The 26803-nt window shown below is 41.4% G+C and overlaps 2 protein-coding genes across 4 annotated transcripts in view; one reads left to right on the top strand and one right to left on the bottom strand.

Moving 5' to 3' along the window:
* Positions 1 to 507: 507 nt before the first annotated feature.
* igfbp2a (insulin-like growth factor binding protein 2a) lies at positions 508 to 20020 on the bottom strand. Of its 2 annotated transcripts, none has more exons than XM_072379363.1 (4): positions 19458 to 20020; positions 3955 to 4136; positions 1207 to 1347; positions 508 to 1008 (listed from the first exon to the last, which is right to left on the bottom strand). In XM_072379363.1, the coding sequence occupies exons 1-4, from the start codon at positions 19879 to 19881 to the stop codon at positions 850 to 852; spliced, it is 906 nt and encodes a 301-aa protein (XP_072235464.1). In that variant the 5' UTR covers positions 19882 to 20020; the 3' UTR covers positions 508 to 849. The 2 variants fall into 2 exon arrangements, with proteins under 2 accessions (XP_072235464.1, XP_072235468.1); XM_072379367.1 differs by having other exon boundaries at positions 19482 to 20007.
* Positions 20021 to 23490: 3470 nt separating this feature from the next.
* Positions 23491 to 26803, top strand: part of stk11ip (serine/threonine kinase 11 interacting protein) — a 29865-nt gene continuing 26552 nt past the window's right edge. For both annotated transcript variants that reach the window (XR_011912364.1, XM_072379347.1), the window contains exons 1-3: positions 23491 to 23667; positions 23987 to 24054; positions 26217 to 26419. Coding sequence is in view for 1 of the 2 variants with exons in the window: in XM_072379347.1 (XP_072235448.1) it covers positions 23988 to 24054; positions 26217 to 26419 (270 nt within the window). In the remaining variant the exon portion in view is untranslated. The remainder of the gene's footprint in view (positions 23668 to 23986; positions 24055 to 26216; positions 26420 to 26803) is intronic.

Here is a 26803-nt window from a genome sequence, read left to right as displayed (position 1 = left end):
CGGTGGTTTTGTTTTTTTTTTTTGTGACTGCAATAACGTGACGCTCTTAAAAAAAACTTCCATCAAGTTGGTTTTCCTCTGTCGGAGGTCACCGATCCGGTGAGGCAGCGCAACCCACAGAGGGCAGTGCAGCTGAAGATTTCTGCTTAATGTGACTCGTGATAACCTGAAGGACACCATACACTTCGTGTCATGCTTTAAAGCCCATTTGTTCATTCTCAAAAACATTTAAGGAATGTTCTATCAGTCCTCGAAGTACAACCTGCTGCTGCCTTCAAATCAACACACGTGCACATGTTTTATTCCTTTATTTGCATTATCTCTTTTATCAAGTCAAGTCCTTTGCGCTGAGCATTTTCTACTCCCAACATGTACTACATTTCATCTTCAATAGTGTGTATTAAAAGCTAGGCATACTCAAGGCCTAGAGCACAGCACGAGGCGCAACAGTAGTCTGCAAGCAGGAGCACGAAAAACACCTACAAATATCCAACACACGGAAGGCTTTTTCATTTTTTTTAACACATGCACAGTACAAAACACTGAAAACAGAGCACTCTGAGCAACGTCACAATTAGTAAAGCGCTGTTACTGACACTCCAGCTAAATATATATGTGGAAAAAGGAGTCTAATTCTTTTTTTTTTTTAACTGTAATCTGCAGCTCCGTCTTATGCAACAAGCTGGACTCTATATTTAAACTTTGTCAGTGAAATGTCAGTGTCACCGAACGACCGAGAGACACGTACACACAGAAAGATATAGCTTAAAGCTTCCTCAGATGTTCTTTGTTCCCAAGTACTTTACAGTTTTCTTTATTTTTCTTTTTTTTTTTATGTTTTATGCCACACTAGATCTGGGCCGTGTCGGGGAGCTCCAGATCCAGCTCTCTGTGGTACTGGCTGCAGTTGGGGTCACCTCTCACGGTTGGGGCTGATGGGATGGGTCGCCCGGTGTGAGGGTTAACGCACCAGCACTCGCCCCTCTGACCATGCAGCGACATCTTGCACTGAAACAGAATATATTTGTTGGACTTTCTTTTTCTGCTACTAAAGGACTGACAAATATCTGAGAAGATGGGAGTTTAGGTGATTTCTATTTAAAGCTTAGACCTGTGATGCTTTATTCACTTTCTCTCCTTTATGTGCTTGCATATTATCAGGTGGCTACACTATCCCTTTTTCCCCCAAAAAATGACTTCGGTCACCTGTTTTAGGTTATACTGCCCTCTCTTGTCGCAGTTTGGGATGTGCAGAGCATAAAGGTCTTCCAGGGGACCACGGTTATCTCTGAAGGGCATCTTGGATATCCGCTCCAGGACCTGGTCGAGCTCCTGCTGGCATTGAGTCTTGACAAAAAACAACAACAGTTATGATGTTCACAAGCTCATATGGTGGTATGTGGGAGTACCAGAGCTTTCTGTGTTATGTTGGTAAAAATGTGACTGGCCTGCAGCATGAAATGTTCTGTACAAACTGTTCCATTGATTCTAGCCTCTGTGGGATTCAACATGTTGTTTTTAAATTAGCGGAGTAGCTTTTTTATTTTTTTTATTCAAATGAAATCGGAAATCTCATTTGAACAAAGAAAAAAAACGTTCAATTCAACCTATCCACATGAAAGGAAACTGTTCCAGGACACATCAACACCAGGTTGTGTTTGCGAAGCAATCAGCACATTTTTGACTCACTATAAAATCCCATATTAAACGCACACACACAGAGATCCACACAATAAAGCTAAAGGGTTTCCTGTTATGAGCAAATGAATCATAGCTCTTGCCAGCAGTGAATAAAAACTAACCACTGACCTCACATTTACCTCAGAAAGCAACAGAGCCAAATGTTTTGTTGAGACAGTTATAAAGTTTCTGCTGGAGCAATAACCTTTATAAATGGCTTTTATAGCAGTTGGAAAAGAACTCAACGCTGGACAGAAATGGTCGGGGTTCACCCTCGAGTCCCGAGCTCTGAGGTACAGAGCAGGTCAGGTGTATCTAAGGTCAGCAAACAGTTTTGTTTTTTTCTTCAAGAGCGCCACGACTCCTTTAACTGTCAGAAAAATGCAAACTTTGCTCTTCCTCCTCCAAGTGCGCGGATGTTTTTTACAAGCAGGTTCGAGTTCTGACTGTACTTTCAACTTTGTTATAAAAAAAAATGGAAACAACACGCTTCTCGTCAAAGAAGATGTGCGAAAAAACTAGCAGCTGCTGCTGCAGACGGAGGTAGTGCTGCGCTGCTTTTCATTACTCTTGCGCTTGAGGTTGTTTCTCCAGATTGAACGTGACTACAGAGGTGTTACAGAAAACTTGCTCCACTGATGAATAAAGCTCTAAATGACAATGGTAAAAAAAAAAAAAAGCTTTAGGAGTGATTATGCTAGAAAAGAATGTCGCTTTTTAAAACTTCCTTGGTAAGAAACCTGCCAACTGGACTTGAAGTATTACATTTCACACTAATAGTTGTGGAAAACTGTTAAAAGTGCACCAGCAACTTGAAAAAAACCCAACTTTTTTCTAAAACAGCCACCATGTAGGCTAACGATATTAAGAGACAGGCAAAATGTGGAAATTAAAAAAAAAATCAGCTTCCTCTGGCTTTTACCAGCGCATTAAGTGCAATAGAGGTTATGCAATTACATTGCTGCTTGAGCTGGACAACATAGACACGCCCCTCCTGAGTGGCAAAAACATCCAACATGGCTGTCAACACTAATCTTAGGAATGGGAGTGCAACAGGGTAATATGATCTTGCTAAGCATTTGTGGACCGTGGACATTAACATCTGGCCACAATTCGGGGTTTCCTGATATACCCCTATTTGACAAAGCAAATCCTTAAAGACAGAACGTCTGGATGCTTGGTTGCACTTCAAAGCAGGAATTGTCAGCTAAATTAAGGTGACGAAAAAAAACTCAGACAACATTCTGGTTGTAATACAGACAAGATCGTTGCAGGCCTTCAAAGGTCATGAGACGGTAAAAAACATTACTTTTGGCCTCTTTATAATGATTTCTAATAAGTTTTTTCACATTTACCTCATTGGGTTTATATCATTGGGAAAACATTTGACCTGTAAACCTGGGGATTGGAATAAAAAATGCCGGTTAGAGGTGCAATTTCCCCATCCACCAAAGTGGCAATCATAAAGTTTAACCAAAAAATATTTGGAGCAAACTTTCAAGATCAAGTGACATTCTGTACAAATTTCCTTGTAAGTGTGTTGTCCCAAATGTAAAAAAAAAACACTGTCGTTGCAGACTGATAATGGAAGTTGCAAAATAGCGATGGATTTGTGGATTTGTCAGAGTATTGAAGCCTGTAATAATGACTTTCACGACAGACAGAAAGTGGTCAATACATATCATAAAGACACAATTTCTCAAGTTAAAACAGCAACCAGGATATGGTTAATTTCCTTACATCATATTCTGTACATTATGGAGTTGATAAACTGGCGACATCAGACACACATGAAGAAAACCATAAGCACCCTTGATTTGTAACTTCTTATTATTTCGGCCTCTCCCTTTATCAGGGGTCGCCACAGCGATCTCCCGTCATCGATATGGCGCTTGTTTTACGTCGGACGCCCTTCCTGACGCAACCCTCACCATTTATCCGGGCTTGGGAGCGGCACTAGAAACACACTGGTTCGTGCTCCCCAGTGGCTGGGCGCTCACGCTCACAACTAGGGACAATTACACTCACACCTAGGGACAATTTTGCATCACCAATTAAGCTAACATGCATGTTTTTTGGGGGGTTGGAGGAAGCTGCAGTACCTGGAAAGAACATACACAGGGAGAACATGCAAACTCCACACAGAAAGTTGAAATTGAACCAGGAACCCTCTTGTTGTGAGGTGACGGTGCTAACCATCCCACCACTGTGCAGCCGCTAGTCTTGATTCGTAACTAGTGTTTTCCTGAGTTGTCACACAACACATATATTCACCTGTTTAGGCCGAGGAGGTTTCAACTCTTCCACCTTGTTGGTCTTCATCTTGGTCTTCATCTCTTGTCTGTGCTGACGTACAGCGCTCTCTTTAGGCCCCAGCCAGGTGGTCTCTTTACTGGGCTTTCGAATGGCTGGGATCTCGCTTGCGGCCAGATCAGACTGTAGCTCCACAGCTTCACCTGTTGATAGAGTCGGCAAACAATTCAACATAACATCAATCAGCAGTGCCTGCTTTTATTTTCATTTCCCGCGTACTAGAGTACTTAAGTACGGACTTCGGTGTCTTGCTCGCAGACACTTTGATGGTCTCTGTGCACTAAGCCACTCTGCATAACTTTCAGATTCTGTGAGGTTGCGGGCTGGGATGAAACAACATTCCAGGTTGCACAGATAACAGAAGAGTGACAAATTAGTGGTCTGCTTAAGTGCTTTCTGGAAACGGACAGATGACCTGCCAGCTAGAGTTAAACATGAAGAGCATAACACAATTTTTTATTGCAAGTTTGTTTTGCTCATGAAAAATGTAACTTACCTTATCCATTTTTGTGTCTCAGTGTGTATCTTAATGCAACTTATTCAATCAATTTTTTGAACAGGTTTGGCCAGCACTATTTCAAACGTTTATTCGTTCTTTGCTTATCTCATTTCATGATGTTGAGTATGATATAAATGTGCTGGCCCAGTCATTCACCCACTACACTCCAGCTCTGTGAACAAGCTTGCGAAGCAAGGGGATGTTTTGGTTAATGCTGAGCTTGAGTCATAGTCAGGTTTCCATGGCAGCTTTTTTCCCCTTGCATTGTGATTCAGTTTTAATGAGCGGTTGTTAAAGGGAGCTGTATTTTCTATTTTCTGTTTCACAAGCTGATACAATCAGATAGTTGAAGTCTTCTGCTTAGATAAAGCTGAAGTTTCACACTTCCATGCAGTTCCCTGACCAAACTCCAGAATAAAGTCAGTCTCATTAGGTCCAGGTACCACCTGGATAGCTGCTGAAGTCGTGATGCTGTGCAAAACAAAAATAAAACTCGCTGAGGGCAGGTTGGTTCAGCACCTGGGATCTTTCATCTCAGAGAGGTGAGATGCCGCACACATATCACCTGTTTTTCTTTTGCTAATTACATTACAGCCATTATCAATTTGAGTACTGAGTTCTATCACAGTTGTTTATTTATATTTTACTATAATAAAAGGTCTGATTCAGCCACTAAAGTCAAAAGTATCAAGTAGTATTAGTTGGACTTGTGATTGATGTGTTATTATTGTGTTTCCCACTGATGCTATAAGCATAGAAGAGTGTTTACATTTGCTAACCCTGCCCCCATCTCTGTATAATCAGCTGCAAAATCCCCTGAATCTCAGGGGCCATGAATTCAAAGAAACTTTAAATACCTTTGGACAAAGGCACATCTGGCCATTTAATGGGCCAGTTCAACCACATTACTAAAAATAAATGTTGCAGTTGGGCTATTTGCTACTTGTCCATTTATCTATTCAGTTGAGTGGGACCATAAGCATCTGTACTGTCTTGAAGTTCCATTCAATAATAGCTTTAAACTCATTCCATCCCCTTAAGATTAAGAACTGTAAATGAAGGATTGACAAAGGATGCCATTGTGATGTTAGCTGTCGCTTTGGTTGGCTCTGAAGCATCGAGTTTGCCATTTTGCCATTGCCATTTATGGTTTCAGGAGCCGATGGTGATGTGCAAGGAATGGATCTGACCGAAGGAGCGGTGGTCATTGAACTCCCAGCGACCTGTCCTTAATTGTGCATAACTGTAAGCTTTATTCTATTTCAAACAGCAAATATAAACTGCAAAGTTGTCATTAAATAAAAAATTAGCTTCAGAGACTAAACATGTTTTGCACTGGCATGCATACATCTTTAATTTAGCTATAAGCCCATCATTATACATCATGGATGCACCAATACCACATTTTTTGAAACCGAGTACAAATACAAGTACTTACCTTTTAGTAGTTGCAGACACCAAGTACCGATATGAGTACTAATCAAGACTATTACAGTTCTTACAATCAAACACATTTCATTTTCTTTAGGCATATTCAACCCAAATATAACTGTGCATTTTATTAATATAAAACTACTCTTAGTGCAACATATTGTTTTAACATTTTAACTTTCACAAACACAATGCAGAAAAATTAAGCTCCAATCACACTGGTATCGGTTCTGCAGTATCAGAACACTTTAATGAATACTGAGTACGAGTACACGCACATGGTATTGGTACCAATACCGATATGATACTGATATCGGTATTGGTGCATCCCTAATCATGAGTATAGACATTCAAATTGCATTGTGTAGAACTTAAGGGGGGGATATATTTCCAGAAAAGCTTAATGAGATAATGAGAGCTGTTTTTTCTATTAGAGAACTGTGTGAAAAAAGAAAATGTGACAAAAGGAAAAGAAATGTAAAACTGACCAAACACTGACTCCATTACACATCATTACAGTTTCTCCAACACATTTAGAGAGACTGTTCTCCACACGAATATGTCCACATGGGGCCTTTGTTCATATTCCTACCCCATGTAATGTTACTGGCTAAACCAACAGAGAGGTGACAAAACTGTCCTGGTAAAGTGTTGTTCTTATCTTTAACTAAATGTACCTCACAAGTTAAAAAGCTGCCGTTGTATGTTATTCTTGAACTTGTGTCGTGATTGCATAAATTATTCAAAGCACAGCATGTTACAGCACCATCCAAACCCCCTCCCACCTACCTTTTGTTGACTTTTGTTGACTTTTGTTGACTTTTGTTGACCTTTTGTCCGTATGAGTCATATTTCCCTCCCTCTCCTTGTAAGGGTAGTTCTTTACTGTTTATGCAAATGGTTTTATGGATCATTTTTAAGAGTATGGACCTATATGATCCCAAATATTGAAGGACTTGTTGCATTGGAAATGTCGCATTGAGGAAAGAGTTATCAAATTGGCTGCAATCTGCAAGTCTGCCAATAGATGGCGCTGAAATCTACTCTTGCCAAAAAAAAAGTCATATTGAGGAGTCTTATTAGGGAGAACCTGTGAACTAGTCTTGCATAAATTCACTGACTTTGACTATCTCTTCTTTTCTTAATGTTTTCTTAAACATCAGCTTCCAAAAGAAAAAGTCTCTCTTTAGACAGGTACAATCCAAAGTATTGTTTCTGACAACAGAGCATACTTTGGTGTTTGTATAAAGGGAGTGGCAGAGGAGCGTCTCTCCAGACCGGCTGATTTTAGAGTAAAAGAAAAGACTTTTTAAAAAAAAAAAAATAGCATGACTCAAATTTTTCACATAGCTCATCTTGGCTCAGTTTAGCTGCAAGGAATAATATTACAAAAAGCAAATAAATGTGCCAGAACACCTCTTTTTTTTTTTTTTGCTGAACCTTAGAAGGAATACATGTATTCCACCTATGTGGGGTTTCACAGGAGACCCAAATGAAAGAAGGGGAAAAAAGCCAAGACAGTAGAGAAGGTCAAATACTCGGCCACGAAGTGGGTAGTTCAAGGTTTTTGCAGGTCGAGCTGTAACATGCAGACTTGTGGAAAGTGCTGCGAATGAAAGCGAGCGTGTGTTTTTGCAGCAGCGGTAGACTGAAGAGGCATTCTCTGACTCCTGCAAGAGGTAAATTTGACATCCGGTTGAAGAATGTGATTACAAAAAGTTTAGGAGAGAACAGGAGAAAGGAAATTCCAAACGAAGCAATAACAAGGTGCTGGCGCCTTTTTCCATCAGATAGATCTGGTGTTGTTGGACTCGAGTCTCCCTCTATGACGTGCCACTGTGCTCTCTCTGGGTTTTTCTTTGAAGACTTAGTTTCTTTGCGAAAAAGGGGCAGAAGTCAAATGAAATCAGGTGTGTCCTTGCATATATGTGTGTGCGACTTGACAAACGCACACGCCGCACTCTGACATATTGGCGGCTGGGGTGCCTTTTGTTTTGTGTGCGAGTGTTCCGAGTGCAACGCCTTCACTCCTGAGACCTTCAGTAAAGTACATAGTCTGTAGACACAAACACACATGAATGCACAATGTTTAAAAGCAATCTCTGGCTATTGAATGTACACGCACACACACAAACACAGAGGGTCAGGACCCCACTTTTAGGGGGCACTAGGCCTCTGCAGTCCACAGCAGTGGGCTGGGGGAGCAGCAGAATCAACAGAGCAGCAGACCTACTGTCCAGTCTACTGCTTGACTTAATCCTCACACAATGGCCTGGGAGGCTACCTTTCCATATCTGATCCATGTCAAATTCCCAGGTGGCATGAAGTCCAGAGATGACATGTCTGATTGTCCAGATTCTGGTCAGCTGAGCAAATGGCGGACTTGGTCATATTGTGGAGAGTGGAAATGTTGCCAAAGGAAAGCTACAAGGACATTAGCAATCTAACATCGTCATTTTTTCCATAGATACAGATACGCCCTTGTTTTGGAGTCAGACTCGTGGACGGTTCAAAGGGATGTTTACTGTTATGGGGTCAAGAAGAAGCAGCTTATCTTAAAAGTTCTGCCTCCAGCTTTTGAGCATGTGGGCGTGCTGAGTGTAATGTGCATAAAAACATAATGTGAGGGTTTCCACTGCAAAAGTAGGTCATTTTTTCTTTTGTGCAGCTCTGCCTGAAGGCCTTAAGATCCCTAACATTCAATACCGGTGTCCAATCTGTCCCTTACATTAAGAATGATTGTTTTTCCATGAAACGGTTAAACCTCATGCACTGTTTACAGTGACTGACATTACTTTTCAACTGTGATATTACATACCCACACTTTCCCACAGTGTTGAACCCTTGCCATCTTTTCTTTTGAATGACACAGCCACTCTGGGACAAACCCTTCTTTCCATAACCATCATGTAATGAACCTATCGTCAGTTATCTTAATTAGTTGAGGTACATTTTGTCATGACTGCTGGGATAGGCTCCAGCCCACCCGCTACCCGACCGACGGATTGACGGTATAGAAAATGGATGGATGGATGGATGGACATTTTGTCATTACACAACCTTTCCAGTGTTTCGTTTCACCTAAATAAACTCTTTTCAATGTCCTACTAAAGTCTTAACATTTGATTTGTTGTTTTGCATGATTTTCAGTGAACCACATCATGTAAATCACAGGTTTTAATCACATTTTCACGAGTACTGGGAAGCGTGGTTGTGTAGGGCCAGCTGAAAATGAAAAAAACTTGTGTAAAGACATTTAGACTTTCTAATAAAATCTTTTTTGGGGGGCTGAGGTTTAATTGGGCCCATTTTTTAAAAGCCTCCAAACTAACTAGACCTAATGAAAACTAAACAACTCTCAGAGCGTTTTCTTCGCAGAGGATTTCAGAAACATCCAAGAACTGAATTAAGGTAAGATCCTCACCACTGACAACCAGTAAAAGAACCACCTGACTCAAGGTATGTTGGACAAAAATGCACCCCAAACTGGACTATTTCTAAATGTTATAATGTGCAATTCTTCTATAAAAAGTAAAATAAATCCTCTTAATTGCAGTCCTGAAGCAGCTCTAAGGTGTGAAATAGGTCATGTGCCACCCACTTAAGAAGCTGACGAAAGGCACGTAGATTTGCTGCAGTCCATAATCCATTACAAGGCCTTGTGGGACTGTTTTCTAGAAACACAAACTCAGCAGAGTGCAGATATGTTTACCTTCCAGGCTTTTTGGCCCACAACAGACTTCTAAAAGCAGGCTTCGCACAGGCTCTGGCACGTACGTGCACACCGTGGCATCCAAGACCAGGCATAACTCTCTGCCGGCGCTTCTGGGTGAACTCTGGGGCATTTTTACGAGACCCAAACCAGGACAGGAACTGAAGCAAGCTGGGACACGCAGAACCCTGAAGGAGCATCGCATGCATCGACTATCACTCACAGCTGAAGAGACGCGAAGAGCATGAGGGGACAGAGTGAGCAAAATCTCTTGGGGAAAAGGTTGCAGACACTATTTTCCATTATGGCAAACCTCTGAGCTAAAATGTGAACTTTGCAGGAACAAATTGTGCTTTTAGGGTCATATCAGGCAAATCCTCAGTCAAATAGAAGTTTTGACCTGAAGCAATGCTATGAAGAGTCTTTTTTTTATTTTTTTTTGTAAGCAGGTCAGAGTTTTGTTTTCTTATGTGCACATACATGTGCTCGCTGTTGACTCGATGCACATTTATGGAAATGCGTGGCGCTATCAATCCAGTACGGTGTGTTGGCAATGTGCTGACACAGGGAAAAAAAACTGCCCGCTGGAGGTTGTGAATATAAACAATGCAGGTTTTTTAAAACTTTTACAAGGAAGGAAAGAAATGCAGTCATGTTTGCTACAAGTCAAGGATACACCCAGTGTCTTATGCCCAGTAACACCGATTGTTAAAACGAGTTTTGTTTGTTAAATCAAATCAAACTTAAGAGGAGCAGGTTTCATGCCTTGATAATGGCGTTACAATCAACAAGTTTGCTCCATTCTTTTTCCCCGGGTCAAGACATCAGACTCAGATCTTTCAAAACTACTTGATAGCATGAGATTTTTAAAAATACTTCATATATATATTTCAATTTGGAAATGTTGATATAAACACAAAATCACAATCAGACGATAAAAGCTTTAAAATTCCTATGTGTAGCATTAAGGAGGTGTATTTGCGGTGATGACTTATAATAAGGAGAACAACTGGAATTTAATGAATTGGATTGGACTGATTGGATTACAATTAACTGGATTCTAATTGGCTTTAATTGGATTGTATCTTTGAAGTGCCTTTAGATGACATTTCTTTTAATTTGGCGCTATATAAATAGAATTGAATTGCATTGAATTGAACTGTTTTTGCCATTGCAGAAATGTGTGAAAAGGAAATGATTGATAGAAAGAAAGTAAAAACAAACACTGGCTGAAGAGATGGTCTTTTATTTCATGGAAACTGTTTTTTATCCAACACATTTGGAAGGTAAGAGAAATTAAACTGGTTGAAACCTGCAGCTCTGCCACTAAATCCTATATTCGTTTAGATCAAATATTGGTTCAATGAATGTCAGCTTAAATTCAAAGTAATGCATCTCTAATTCACATTTAAAATTAGAACCATTGGGACCCCTGAAAATTAGGGACAGAATTTTTCAAAATAAACCAGTTCTGTAAAATCTGAATATTTTTGATAAAAGAACCAAGGTTCAAGGTTCTTGAACACTGCACTCTGAAGCAAATATCGTTGGGCTCCATAGGCCTAAGATAGCACAAATATTTAAAAGAAAGGCAAGAAAAGGCTAACCTTCATAGATAAGCCCTGGCCTATGGAAGAAAATGATCTATAAATGGAGCCTATCTCAGCAGTCCAAATAAACAGTAAAGCAAAATATGTTATCCAGTGACATAAAACTTGATTTGAGATAAAAGTCTTCAGTCTTTCAACAGGACAGTTACCTAATGCATACATAAAACTGTACAGCAATTAGTCAGTGGGGTTACGTGGCACTGTAAAGAATCAAATTAGTTATTCGAGTAATTAATTCATGTATACACCTTAGTCTGACTTAGGGTTCCTCACAGTCGGATTAAGACCCCGAGATAGTCGCACTAAACGTACTTGCATACGGTGAATTGGACTTTGCGTTCTGCACATGCTCGAGATTTTTTTCCCAGGGACTTGACAGTCCCTGGGAGGGACATAGCTTCATCTTGCTCTTCGTTCGCCAACAAAGTCAGGAATGCCTGACTTTGTTGTTGTTGTTGGTGGTGGTGAAGATGTCAACAGGAAGTGGCTCTATTACCGCTAGTTGAAATGGGTACAGCGTCACCTATCGTACTGGGGTATGACATGCTTTGTGCCAGTGATTCGATTTATTCACCCAAAATATACACTTGGATAATTGCCCGTGTCCAAATAAGGAGCATAGTCCAACTATAGCTTTAATCCAATTAATCTCATCATGTAGACCCACTCAGTGTTGACTTAAGTGTTGTTGAAATCTTTGGATAGAGCTGAAAACTTAGCTGTCAAACTTAGAAGTGGAAGACTGGCAGCTGGATATTTATGAAAGGTTGTTCTCGGGGGAATGCTTTGTATTTGCATTTTCTTTTTCCTTTCACTGTATGAAAGCTTTTCTTTGTAACCTTTGCAATTAAACAAATCAAACTGCTTAATTTGCATTTGTTTAAGAATGCTTTCTACATTCTTCACTTGGGATGCCAAAAATTCTGACTAACATTGTTCAAGTTCGTGTTTTCTCGCTGTCGCCCAGTGATGTCTGCATCTCCCGGTGAACCACTACAATGAGAGAAGGAACGATCCATCAATCCATCCATTTTCTATACCCGCTTAGTGTAGGTAAAGCATGTAAGCATGAGTAGGTCATGAAAATTTTTCAATCTCTTCCTTATTAAAAACAAGTTTAGAGACTGCCCCCAGTGTCAGTAGCACATCAGACGGTGTTTGCATTGTCTTAAATCACCCTTGACCAAAATGGAGGGTGGGAAGTTATTCTGGTTCTCAATAGGCACGAGGAGATTCTTGGCACGTACACATCTGAAGTCCATGCCTCGAGGGAAGATGGCAAAAATACCCGATTTTAGAGAAGCCTGGGATAGGGCGGGGGGATTATCTCAGAGCTATTTCAGTCCTGCGGGGTCGTCTGGACACCCCCGCAGGCACACTTTGATCGCTGTTAGCTAACAGTATTATTACAGCAACCAACCCCCTTTTTTCCCACCTAATTTCCCCTCTCCATAACAACTTTGTCCATAACAGCACTGATGCAGCAAAACTCACAGTTTTCCTCTCTCATTATAAGCATGTAAAATGGAGTGGATGAGTCTGAGCAAAATCACAACAGATGGCTGTTTTGGGGACCAGTAAGCAGTTGTCAATTAATTAGAGAGACTTTTTTTATAATGCATGTAAGCAAAGAACCTGGGCTCCGTTCAGGCTTTTTTTTTCAAATGGACTTGTTCTCTTTTGAGGTCATTTATGGTATGATTCCAGTCAAAACAACTAAACGGCCATCCAATCTGATTAAAAGAACCTTTATTTGGGTCCAGGTTTCTGTGGGAACGGAATATCAAATGATTCCATGCATAAACAGACGGGGCAGTGGGAAACTTGTGGGTGTTTTAAACAGAGACTTTTTCAACCAAAAATCAAAGAATCCCTCTCTGTTATTTTTAATATTAAAATAAGCAGGCTTTCTCGACTATCAAATCATTTCTTACCATCGAGGTCTAATAAGTTTAATCAGTTCATGAGTTCAATATTTGACTTTTACTTACTGAACACGACCGAAAGAGGACACGTCATCCTCCTGAGTTCACCAAGTCAAGTCACGGGGGATCTTTGCCACGAGGCTTAAGATCTTCCATTAATCTTTGTAGTCTGTGTCAAGCGCCAGCAATTATCTCTGAGTCATCAGCCTCAGATTTCTAACTTACCAAAGCCTTCCCAATTTAACTGGAAACTCCACGAAACCCTCCAGACGATACCTTACGTGTTTGAAAAAAATCACCTGCGCAAATAAAGTCTTTACAGTGTGTAAATGTCTGTGGAGATATTGTAAGCGAACCCTCAACTGTGTTAACGTTGAACTGGTCTGGTGTTTTAACACATATGGAATTTGGAATATTGTCTATTTTCTACAGGTGTGTATAAGAAAATGCACACAATTTGCAGTATATGTGAACTATCAAATAAAACATGACGTTGACATTGTCTGTGGGCCTTGTAATAGAGTCTTTGGCTCTTGCTCTTCCATGCTTCATGTCTTAGCTTTTTTTTCTTACTGTTTTATTTCTATTTATAACTACTCCCCAGCTGCTTCATGCTCTTGTGTCACTCCAGGTTTCAGTCTTTACTTCTCACAGTGTATATCTACATATATATATGTATATATATATATATATATACATATACCAGGTTTGCTTTGATCAGTGCCAGTTTCTTTTGTTGTTGTTGTGTGTCTTTCTTTTCTCCTCCATGACAAGTCTTGCTCTCTTTATACTTTTCTATTTCTGTTTTGGACATTCTGCTGCAGCAGCGCGTTTGGTTTAGTTTAGTGGCGTTTATCATTGTCTTCCCCTGCCTGTCTCCAGCCTGAAGTCTGCATCTGGTTTCTCTGCTCCACACGCCAGCGGCAGACATCGAGAAGCAAACATTTTATTGCGAAACCCAAACTCGTTTTCAAAATATAGGTTGCGCGTTGTAATTCAAAAACAACGTGAGGACACTGAAAACCCTGTTGTTAGTTTAATCGTTTTTATCATTTCGAATTGGAAGGCTGCAAAAATGTAGTCTCAAACTTGGGGCAGGAAAAGGCTTGTACAGTTGCCTCCATTCACTATATAAAAACCTGACTGAACAATGACATATTGTTGGTAACTAATAGCTAGGGATGGGAATCAAGAATCGGTTCTCAGTAGTTCGATTCCGTGGAATCGTTAATCTGCCTAACGATCCCATTTATAGGTTCTGCTAACGTCTGACGCAGTTGCGCGATAACATCATGTGCACAATGGCGTCGAGACAGAAGCGCTCCAAAGTTTGGTTATATTTCACCAAAAAGGACAATTCTTGGGCCAGTTGCAACACGTGCAGAGCTTTGATCACATCAAAGGGAGAGAGCTTGTGGTACAGCGTCTTCCGCCTCAAAAGTCCCAGGTAACGCAGGGCTCTCAAATCTCACACACTGAGCATGACAGTCATGCTTTTGGGTCTTCTGTCAAGTACTCCTCCCAAACATTGTATTTGTCATGCTGAAAAAAAATGATAATATATATTTCTCTGGTGCGACAGGGGAGATGTCCCTCTTGCCTGCATTGGTAATCCTATGGTAATAATGTTAGCGACATACTGTATGAATAATTTCCATCTGATATTAACATTTAGTTAACGAGGACTGCAAGAGTGAGGCAGTTAGATATATAGAGTTATATATTGTACTATATTTGTACTATATATAACTGGATGAGAATCGATAAGAGAATCGATAAGAGAACCCATAAGGAACCGAATCGATAAGTGATATCGATAATGGAACCGGAATTGCTCAATTTTGAACAATTCCCTTCCCTACTAATAGCTGGTAAGCAACACGAGTGGAAATGAAAAAGATCAAAAGAAAGATTGCGTTTTTGAGAATTAAATGTGGGGAAGCGTTCGCCGCTTCCATCAAAATAAACGACAAAAGTCAGAAACACATCCTCCATGTCTGGGCTCAAGCTCACTTAAGATGGCCTTATGTGATGTGGTCCTGTGGTCAGAATAATCAAAGTTTTAAAAAGAGAGACCATCTGGCTTGATCGGCGTTTTCCGCGGGTGCCTTAGTGCTCATGGCATGGTAACTTGCACATCTGTGAAGGCATCATTAATGCTGATGATGTATACAGATTTTAAAGCAACAAACATAGCCATGAAAACCACGTCATGGTCTCCTGAGTGCCCAAACACTTCACACTGATGTTCACGGGAACATTAAAATCCAAGTGTTTGCATGGTGGATAACTCTAAGATGTGTTATGTGCAAATCAGGAGAGGAATTATCTCTGAAATAGAGCTACAATTATGAATTGTCGTGACTGAGACTTTCCCGATCATGAACTTTATAGTCAATAATCAACTGTCATTCAAATTTTTTACATTATGCCACCATTCTTCTGACAATAGTGGTATTAATAGCTTTGACTGCCTCCTTTTCCCTCCAAAACTGACAAATTGCCGCTAAGTTTTAGGTTTCTCCTTTTTCAATCGGCTTTAAACCAAAATGTGCCCGCAGTGGAGGCAGGGCGTTTAGCTTTGCCACTAAATCCATAAAAGTAATGTCAGTAAATCCTCACTGAAACGCTGTTTCTCCATTATACAAAGTCAATTAACTTGTGATAAGCAGACGCCACCATTAAACCAAATCAGAAGAAAAAACAATGGAAATGACACAGAGAGAGGCAAATGGAAACAGTTCTACTGATTATGCAAATTGATCGCACCCAGCATGAATGGCTGCAATCAGGAGATCATGTGACAATGGTGACAATATTAGTTGACATCGTTACAAGCACCATTCTGAGTTCTGTTCAACTTCCTCTAAAGTTATAATGAGTTTTCTCTGACGCGAAGAATGCGATGCTTTCTTTGTCTTTTCTTAGTCTTTGGCTGACAAAGCGCGCGAAAGGCGGCAGCCTTGACTGTAGGAATCCTCGCCGACCTTTTCTGAAGTCCATCTCAAAGGACTTCAAGCGCTTTACTTCCATTGAGAAAAACTCAATTTGAGCCCGATCGCTTCCAGTGAAAGACCCAAATCTACACAGTCAAACTTTTCAATGTCCGCTTGCAGGAACTGCTTCGTTTTGCAAAGAGCTCCACTTCATAAAGCTTCTTACTTTGGTTTAGAAACGTAATCGCATTACGGGGAATGATTTTACAGTTTATCATTGTATTCCAGTAAATTCACAGCACGGTTAAGATTCAAAGTAATCTGGTGGTTTTCTTACTCAAACAGGGTTTTTACAAATTGGCACTTTACACATGATCGGACTGTACTGGATCAAATCGAAATGAATGTGATTATTTTCCTCTGTTAGCTCCTCTGAGGTGCCTTTTGTTCTGCACTGGTGACTTGAAATTAATAATCTCAAATTACAAGAGCGCATTCGTGTTTATTTACATCCTTTTTTGCATGCTCTGCCTGGCCAGAGTTGAAATTTACAGTACAGCACTGCATGACAACAAAACCTGGGGAATAGTGTTTGGATTTCACCGTAAATTCACAAGAAAAAGGTTTGCAGCTCTTGCTGTTGTTTGCACAGGCCCAGTCGCCAGGAAAAACATGTTGCCATTTTTACATTCCTGAAAACCACGGTGTCTTTGCTGTGGAAGTGTCCACACGTCTTCGGTAGCTGTATTAGCTTATATTATATCGTGAACTTGTTTTCTTTGGACACGCTCAGGGCCAAACTGTCACACAGGGATGGTAAAGTGGTGGACGCCGAGAACACGAGCCAACTTCTAGAGTCTTGTAGGAAGCTGGCTTTCTCCATTTGTTTTAACCCGGACGTCCCTGTTTTAATTTACGGTCACTCCCAGCACGTTTCTTCATTTTTTTCTTGGGTATGTAAATGAACCAAAGCCACCATTGCATGTTTGATTATACAGAATTCCTCCACGTTTTGCCAAATTATATTGTAAGACTCAAAATATTCCACCAAATAAAGTGTTATTATTATGCAAATTTAAACATACAGAATTGTATATAAAAAAAACAGCTGTTTCAGTCTAACTGTAAATAATGAATAGACTCAATTTCAATTCCCTGCTAATCTATCTTCCACATGTCTGTTTGCCTATGATTTTTGGCCCGCCTGCTGTTAGTCGTCTGTAACGGCGACCTAAAGGATCACAGGAATTCTGCTTCTGTTGTCAATCCCACTCTGCATCATCACGATCAGATGGGTTCCTGCATAAATGTCAGCCCCGACATTCATTTAGTTGTTGTTCCCAGTTAGAAGTTATGCGTATCCGGATCTGAAATCAAATAAGCTAGAGGAAAAGGATGTCAGGACGCTGAGTGTTCCTAAGCAGCTGCAACATTTCAGCTTTTGAATCTTTGCCAAGGTGTCAAATCAGCTCCCATGAATACAATCAACTAAACACAATCCCTAATTATTCTATTATAGTAAGATTTTATCTTTTCATTCCAGATGGATTCTTGGAGTAAAGGAGATGCAAAGGATAGTAGCCAGAACATTTTCTCTCAATGTTCCACAGGCCCCAGTTAGCTGATTCCAATCAGGGATTTTCTTATTTCCTTTTGTTGCTTTCTGTCAGAGACTAATGTACTCAGGAAGTCAAATCTATGTAGTCTCAAGCTGCGCAAAATAAAAGGAGCATGACCATGCAGAATGTCTAAGAAGTTATCCTAAAAAACAGAGCAAGGCAAGAAGAAATAAATGGACACATCATGGAGCTGATGCTGCGGCAACATGTTAAGAGAAATCTGCAGTTTTGATCCAAGGAGAACGATTTTCAAGCCCATTCGGCCTCAGATTGACAAGAGAAAACCCCCCAAATCTTTCTTCTTTTAACCTTGAGTTAGCGCTGCATTTCACTTCCCTTTCTCAGTGCAATGTTCTCTGCCCCTGTCTTTGTCAGAAATCACTCTTCCATATGCTGCAGAAAAGGCATTTATCCAAAACAACTCTGCCTTCAGGTTTTTTTTCAAGCCGATCTCTGAGCTTCCACTGTTTGTTAGGCACATCCAACTCAATCTCAGACCTTTCAATCTGCAAAACAAACAGTGACATCTAATAATAAACTGCCTTCTTGCATGATGTGTCCAAGTATTCTGATCTCTCGCGATGCCGTTACATAACTCTGCAATCCATACCTGTTTGATTCCTCGCCTGTTAGATAACTTGAACTGAAAATACTCTCATGGCGGATTATTAACTAGGTGAACCCCCCTTATGTTAGGTTGATAGCATTAAAAGTCCTTACAGAAAACCAGGGTTACGCTGACTGTTGGTCATTTCCCTGCGTTCCAGGACTTAAGTGCCAAAATAAACACGTGTCAGTCTGGAGGTAAACTCTGACAAAGCAAGGATTTGGAAATGAGTAGAACTCACACCCCGGCTGGCTCCACTGGACACTCATTGACCGCTTGCAGCCTAAAAATCAGCCATCTAATGAGGCTGTTTACTTTTCTCCTTCACCGTGACCTGTCCTTGTTTCAACGCAGGCTGCACGAGCCTGACTGGCTGCTGAGCTTCATTGTGATCCCCCTGCACATATAAGTCCTCGGCTCCTTCTCCAGGTAGCCAGCCCTGTTAATGTAGTCACCGTTAACAGCAGTTTATGGCTACCTCGGGTCAAAGCTTAAAGTCCATTTTTCCAATCAATGCAGCATGCCTCCTGCTGTTTTGTTCCCTCCAAACCCCTGTGGAAATGTCAACATCAATACAACAGTGTTTTCTCTGTTGATCCAAGTACAACTTCTAAGAATTTTGCAGGCGACTTGTACTCAGTTGCAGTGCTTTACAGGCAAATTTTAGGGAGGGAAGGGGGGGGGGGGGGGGGGGGGGGGCGAGAGGGCCAGCTGTTCAGAGCACAGCTGAGATGAACTGGTTACTCCTTTTGTTTCTTTCTCTGCATGCACACCGTGACTCACAGCCCTTTAAAAACATATACAACAAAGAATACCACGTGCAACGTTATTCAAACTGCTCAAAGAACATGAGCAGTGTGCTAAAACGTGATAACAAATGCAACAAAATTCAGTCAAAACTTACATCTTATTAGGTAGGCGAACCCTAATGGGAAGTGTCTTCAAATGTGTACCAAAAGGATGTGCTGAAATCTAATATCATAAATAGATAGGGCATATTATGTAATAAAGAGGAAAATGATCACGAGAACTTCACTAATGGTCCCTCCATGACAATGCAATATGTCTACATTAGTTCTCAGACTGCAGTCTAGACAGTGTCATTAAAAATTGATTGAGGAAAACCAGGTTTCCAGTGAACTGACTGACCGCTGGTTTGCTCCCGCTGCTCCTGGCTGTAAGTGGTCGTCTCGGTGTCCACTTTGCGCCGACACTGCCCCTGGCCCTGCACCAGTTGCTCCAAGGGAAGCTCCGAGTCGGGCGTCGGGTAGCATCGCAGACCGGTGGAGCACCTCGGGGTGTACACGCCACACATCTCTCCCTCTTGCGGGGCGCACACGGGGCAGCACCCACAGCCCGGTTCGCGCACTATCTCTGCGCACGTCTCGGTGAGCTTTGGGCACAGCGCCTGGCGCTCCGCGGTGCAGCCGGGGCAGCGGAACACCATCTCGGCCAGGGAGGCACCGGCGAGAGACGCGGAGAGGATCAGCAAGCTGCAGCCGACGTACAGCAGCATTGTTATAGGCATGAGGTTTTTGGTCATTATCATGGGGGCGATCGAAGGCAATCCCAAGTGAAAAAAGGGGAAGAAATGTGCATGCGAACAGGTGAAGCCGGGGGCTGGGAGGTCTGCTGGGTCCTACAAATTCCCAGGTTTGCTCTCGGGGCCAATATATGGGTGCTGATTGGAGTAAATGTTCAAATGAAGAGAGCAGCTTTAACGCATCCCGGATTATATAATTCTTAATTAGTCGATGGTCCAAAAAGAATACCTTGTTATGTTTTACTGAGTTAACACAAGTTGAATTTGTGCTGCAGCCACAGTTCCTCTGTACGTGAAGTGGTCATGACAGTTTAGGATTGTGATGTGTCACCGTTTAATCCACTGATTTAGATTAAGAAAAAAAGACACGTTGTTAACGTTAATTGTAACTGTCCAATCCCTCCTCCAATCCCTCCTCCCTCCAAATAAACCCATTTTTTGTCTTTTTTTAGTCATTTAATGTGCAGTATGCTGAAACAAACCTGTTTAAAGTTTGGCTATCCAATCATATGATTACATGCATTTTCTTATTGCTGTCATTAGGTAATTCCCCCGTTTTTTAGGGTATTTAATTAAAAAACCCTGTCATAGTCATCCCTAAATTTCTCCCCTATAATAAGCGACTTATAAAAGCCTTTTTCTCTGGACTTGCCAGGCGAATACGAGCCTCCTGACAACCTTTAGGAAGACGCCTTCTCCCAAATGTAAAGCAAATTATGCTTTAGAACAGAGGCGCAAGCTTGTGCTAAAAGAAAAAAAAAAGTCAAATTACAGCGTTTTTCTTTAAAGACTTTGCATTTCTATACATAGAGTGCCCTGTTTGTTTCAATCAGGACCATCTGCCCCAACTCCAAGAATGCATAAATAAGAAAACAAACAAACAAAAAAGACTATGTGCAGGGCATTCATTGCGTGGACAGACCTCCCCACTGTGGCTGACGTGTCCATTGACACTCTATTAAACGCTGCCCGCTGCTACCAACTTATACACCTTTGTACAGTAATGCTACTGTGCATGTATACAGTAATGTTCCCTATCGATCGCTGTGGCCAAACCTTGAGGTGTCATGCCTCCCCACAAAACAAGCTCCCATTAACCCCGTCCAGGACAGAAGACTAATAGGTTATTTATCCAAAGGGCCAGAAATAGAAGTGGCATGTGTAACCTAACTCCACAGATATAAATGCAGATTATTTTGTTTTGTGGGTGCACCCTGATTTAATATTATTTGGCCCCATTCACGATCCGCATCCCGAGCTCACCTTGGGGGCGCAGAGACGGAGAAAGGGCACATTTGAAGCCGCCCCGCATCTCAGGGGTGTGAGTCAGGAGGATGCCCAGAGGGCTGTTTGCACATAGAACCTCATATGTCATTTTATGAAACCATGGATGGAAAAGCAGCAGGAGAGAAGGCCTGGCATTTTATAAATATGAGCCTGGGGGCGAGGATTTGTGTCTGGGATGGTCACTGGCTAACGGGCCGAACAGGCCACGGGATCAGCCCATGTGTGCAAAGTAATCCCCACCAAGGCCAGTTACTTAAATTCCTCCCCACGGAATTATTAAGCAAACACAAACTCTGGATAAACTTCACATTGATAGAGCAAGTTACGGGATCACTGATGAACTGAGGATACATAACAGCACATGTGCCTCAGAGTGTATACAGAGCGCGTTTTTATGCAAGAGCTCATCTACTTAATTGCAGTACAAACTCAGCTTGCTCACTCTTTTAATAACATCTTATTTTAAGCCCCTGTTTATCATTTATGGAATTAACAGTACTGGACAAACAAAGCGGTGTTTGCAGGCAGACGGCAGCCTTTGAAGACACGGATCTGTACACAAATGCTGTCTCATTACGGACTGGATGTTCAAATCCTAAATAATCTGGCAGTGTCCAAAAGCAAAGCAATTCATTTTGACTTGCTCAGCCTCACAAAAGGCCCCGCTGACAGATGGCTGCAACGATGGCGTAACAGCCCAACACACTCTATTGTCTTTAAACTACACTTTACTTCTGAAGTTACGCGACTTAACAACTGATTCTCGAGCCAAAATGCACATTCGCAGAGCCAACAGAGCCAAATGAAATACCTTTAGTATTACTTTTGGCTCCACTGGGTTCTTATCAACTGAAACAGGTCTCTAAAACATTCTTGCTTTCATATTTTGAGCAAACAAAGCAGAGTCCACTGTCAAGCGTTTGTTTGACTGCGATCACGCGCTTAATTAAGGTTTCGCACTACTGATTTGATCGCGTAAAACGCTATTTGCTGATAAGAGGAGGGCAATTGACACACTTCGCATTTCATGGCTGGATTGTGACCTTATTGTGCAGCTACAGCTGTCAAAATCAGTTTTGATGCATGCACTGTGAACCAGCTATGCATGAGAGTGCTGTTCGCGAGCCAATCTCACTGAATGGAAATGTTTACCAAATTGCAGTACATAAATCCTTACATGGAAACGTTCGCTTCACGAGTCTCAAATGGAAAAAGGCTTATGTGTGTGCGTAAGTGTTTTTTTTTTTTTTTTTGTCAAACCTGTGTATGTGCCCAAGTGTTTGTTTGCTGCCTAGCAACAAATGATGCTCGCGGAGGTTCGGAATGTTCTTGCTTTATTTGCTAATGCAAATCATCGTGAAGGTATCTGTTATGAAGCCACATTGTTGCAATGTATTCCCCAATAAAAAAAGATCACGAAGACCCGCTGAGAACCGCCCTCCCGATGAGTTAACGCAGACGTTTGCAGATTTAGAGCCCAAAAGTCGAAGCTACAAAGCTTTGCAATATGCAACTTCCTATAATGCTACATAATAGTTTCCTTTTGCAAAATCAAAAATCTCCACGATTTGAGGAGTACATCCAAGTAGTAAAAAACCTGTCCACCATTCACCAATAACTCTCTTTCCATTGCAGTAAACATGTTTTAAAAATTAACATCCAGGTTAACTTTTCCAGTACAGCTGTGTTTGTGTTAATGCTCCACTAATTAAAATTAGACTCGATTTGTAGCCTGCTTTATTCGGCAAACCAGAACACTTTACGCTGCACTATAGTGCATGCATAAATAAAACTACTTGGACAACCACTGAGCTCTGTTTTTAATTACCACAATGACTTGTATTTGGTTGGGCCAACAGGCAGATGTGGGGAAAGTCTCAGGTGGGTAATCCTGACAGCTGGAATTTATGAAAACCTCAACAACCACAAGGGCTGCAACGGCTAAGAACGGAGGCCCAGGTTGAACCTTTGTATGTGAAATCAAACAAATAACCACAAATACATGTTACAGATGCTCTTTATAGAATGGCCGTATATACAGTGACTGAATTTCGAACTTTAGTTTTGCATTAAGTTGAATCAGGGCTCCTTGCTAGAGTGCGCCATCCAGTGGTCGCTTGCAGAAGCACAGAGTTGTGTTGGGTATGTTTCAGTTTTGTTGAAATTATTAGGGATATATATGTTTTCTGGAATGAGACGAGGAAAGACGGAATAAATTACTTGTTAGTTATAGTGTCTTTTAGTGCCTTTCGAATAAAGCGTAATTAACCTCTGAGTGGCATTGTTTTTTTGGTATATCAGGGCCACCGTAGGGGCTGTAACCCATTGCTTGTCATGTGACAGAAAAAAATGTCAACATCACCGAGCACTGTGCAATGAAACCGATTTATACTGACCACTGAAACGTCGCTTTTCTTCGTGCACGCAAATGAACATGCTTCAGCACTCGCCTATCTAATCAAGACCTTGATGTTTGCTCTTCATTTTCGGGCTGTCACTGCACGGGTAAGCTGTTTAGCTTAGCATCCGGAAGTACATGTTAGCCGAACTGGTGCTAGCTACAATAGGAGATGTTCAGGATTTTGAATGCTAATGTTAGCTAACGTCGGGCACTGGTAGCATTTGCAGTTACCGAAAAAAAAAGAAATGTATTAATAGAGACTTGTTATGATGCTACTTAACTGTCAAATACAACAAGTTAACAATGCTAATGCACTTCAGGTCTGAGGCGTCTCTGTTTTTAGATGCTGTTATACAACAGCATTGCATGTCATGTCTTCGAATAGTCGCCCTGACATTGTATTCCTTATTTGAACTGTTACAGGATGGCTGTATCTCACACTGGCCAGTCCTCACTTGTGCACAGCTTGGCTACGCTGCTTCGCAACAATGGTACGTTAACAGTGAGACACACAAATTGCACTTCCAGTTTAGCTGACGAAAAGGTAGCTTTTCAGCATCCGGCTTTATTATTTGGGTTAATACATTCACTTCCATTCATCAGCCTTAACATCAAACCATCTTGTATCAATGCGTCGTATCAACCCTGACTGGGCAGAGCTCTTTTTTCAGAATGAGGATTACCTTCTCGAAATTAGGTATCTGGTTCCATTCTTGTGGTTGATCATTGTACAAGTACAGTTAATTCCTTGCCAACTGATGTAAAAACTTATAGTTCATGTGGTGGATTCCTTTTATAAAACAAAGCCAATACTTCAAAGTTCAAAAAGCTCTAAAATCTTTTCTTTTTTTTTTTTGAGATCTGCACTAAAACAAAATCTTCAGTTTTCTAGAATTAATATATGCACCACTTCCACATATGCAAGCTGTGAGAGCCAATGCTAACTTTTCCAGTCCAATCCCATCCAATTTTATTTGTGAAGCATATTCAAAACAACTGAGTTGATCCACCAATGTGCTGTGCAATAAAAAAAATTATAAAACCTACACAAAAGTCGTGTAAAAGCAGACATAAAATGACAGAATAAGAAAAACTTGAAATAAGAGTAAAAAAAAACTCCCATGATGGTAAAAGCAAAACCCTAACCGTACCCTAAAAACAAGGAGAGACTGAGCCTGTCTAACATCTAAAGGAAACTGACTGCAAAAGCCCGAACGCCCCGGTGCAATGATGATCCCTGGTGATCACCGGACCTTGGAGACGGAGAGGGAACATATTGCTGAAGCAGGTCAGAGGGGTAGGAGCGAGACCAGAAAATGTAAAACCAAATCTACAACCTAAAGGGAGCCGATGAAGAGCAGACGGAATTGGAGAAATAGGGCTTGCGTCTGTGCGCTCCGGTTGAAAGGACGAGCAACTGGCGTGAAAGAGCAGACTCGCTGACTCCAACGTGAAGGCCTACTGCAGTAGTCTGGACGAGTCGCAATAAAAACGCGGATCACCTTTTCAAAGTCTTGCCGTGTTAGAACAGGCTTTAGCTTTGCTGTCTGGCTAAATTGAGAGAAAGTGTTCCGTACAACTGTGTTGAATTTAAAGTCATGGTCCATGATCACTCCCAGATTTTTAACAGTGCTTTTTTATATATATATATATATACTGTAGGTCTTCAGAAAACCATAGGTTAAGAAGGGTTTGGACCATTTTGGTTGGACCAATCAAAATAACTTCTGTTTTCTTTTCATTAAAACTTACAAAGTTAAATGGCACCCACACTTTGATGTCGTTGAGGCCTTCTGACAGTGGTTGGATTGAGTGACGGCTATTATGCTTTAAATCGATATAAATTTGGCAGTGTTCTGCATAGCAGTGGAAATGTATCCCATGTTTCCTCAAAATAGAGCCCAAAAGAAGGAGGTAAAAAGAACAAATGGGGGCTCAAGTATTGAACCTTGTGGCACCCCACAGTAGAAAGGCACCGAAGAGGCATGAAAATCACCCAAACCAACAGAAAAACTTTGTTACTCGAGTCATTTGCTTAAAGAATGTCATTAAAAATCCTTTAAGAGGGATGTTTCGGTTCTCTGTTGTGTTTTAAATCCATTCCTCTCTAAAAAAGCATTTAATTGCTATAAAAACAATATTCCCCCCAAATCTTTGAAAGGAACAGGAGTTTAGTTGATGGACTTTATGTTGACAAAACTGAGGGGTGAAGGCTGGATTTCTTGATCAGTGATTGCACAACGACATGTTTAAAAGCCACAGGAACGACACCAGAGACGAGGCTGTCAGCAATATCCAGGATGGAAGGCTCCGACACTCAGAGAGTTGTAGTGTTGGAAGCCCTTTGAGTGGTCAGTTAGACTAGAAAAGCGCTACGCAAGTACAGTCCGTTTCTATTAAATAAAACAGGATTGTGATCAGAGAACAGAAGAATTGTGTGATCAGACAATTCCAGAGGTATTCCAGAGGAAACTTGCAGTGGAGATTTGATGAACTTATTGCTTCTTTTTTTTTTTTTTCTTCCTCCCCTCATCCACCCAAACCATCTGCCCTCCAGCTGTTCTTTTCACTCCCCTTTGAATTTACAGCAAGCTTACCAACTTGCGGCTTGCCGTGTGTTCAAAATGAATCGACGTGTCTCTCTTCTCTCCAGGCGACATGGTGCTCGACGGTAGCAGCACGCTGACCTTGCCGGCCGCCAGCTTGCAGCAGCTCACCAGGCTCTTTGAGCAGTACCTGCTGTCCAGGAGCCAGCAGCATGGGTTCCTGGCGCTGCCTTCCCACCCAGCCGACACCGCCTCCCTGCTGCAGCTGCAGTTCCTGTTCGACATCTTGCAAAAGACCATCTCCCTCAAAGTGAGCTTATCAACCCCCCCCTGAAAGGGATCAGTAGTTCCATCACATGAGAAGGTGTCATGGGGCCAGGATCCCCAGTCACTGTCTGTCCTGAGTTCTCGGTTGTGTCTCAACTTAAAGTGGAACTCCGGTATTTTTAAACCTAGACCTTATTTCTGCCATGAAATACGTTCATCTACTCACCGAGAACAGTTTGGTGAAAGTCGGCGTCCTTCGGAAGATATTTAGATTCCTTGAGATCCATATAACGGAGTGAACGGGGGCATAGACGATGCAGCCTCTAAATAAGGCATTATCTGTCTTTATTTCACCAATTCTTTAAGACGAATTAATTAATTAACGGCATACTATTGCACTGTTAGTTCATAGCTGCTGTGTTGTTGT

The sequence above is a fragment of the Leuresthes tenuis genome, unplaced genomic scaffold (genome assembly GCF_036924035.1).
Source record: "Leuresthes tenuis unplaced genomic scaffold, fLeuTen1.0.hap1 SCAF_1, whole genome shotgun sequence".
Lineage (NCBI taxonomy): Eukaryota > Metazoa > Chordata > Actinopteri > Atheriniformes > Atherinopsidae > Leuresthes > Leuresthes tenuis.
Note: the sequence above shows the minus strand (reverse complement) of the source record. Positions and strands in the feature narration are given on the sequence as shown.

Excerpts from the sequence above, each read along its gene's own strand:
- igfbp2a (XM_072379363.1), bottom strand. The coding sequence starts at position 19,881 with ATGATAATGACCAAAAACCTCATGCCTATAACAATGCTGCTGTACGTC. Across the intron at positions 4,137-19,457 it reads GTCAGTTCACTGGAAACCTG|GTGAAGCTGTGGAGCTACAG; the intron begins GTTTTCCTCAAT and ends CTCTATCAACAG. Across the intron at positions 1,009-1,206 it reads GGCAGTATAACCTAAAACAG|TGCAAGATGTCGCTGCATGG; the intron begins GTGACCGAAGTC and ends ATTCTGTTTCAG.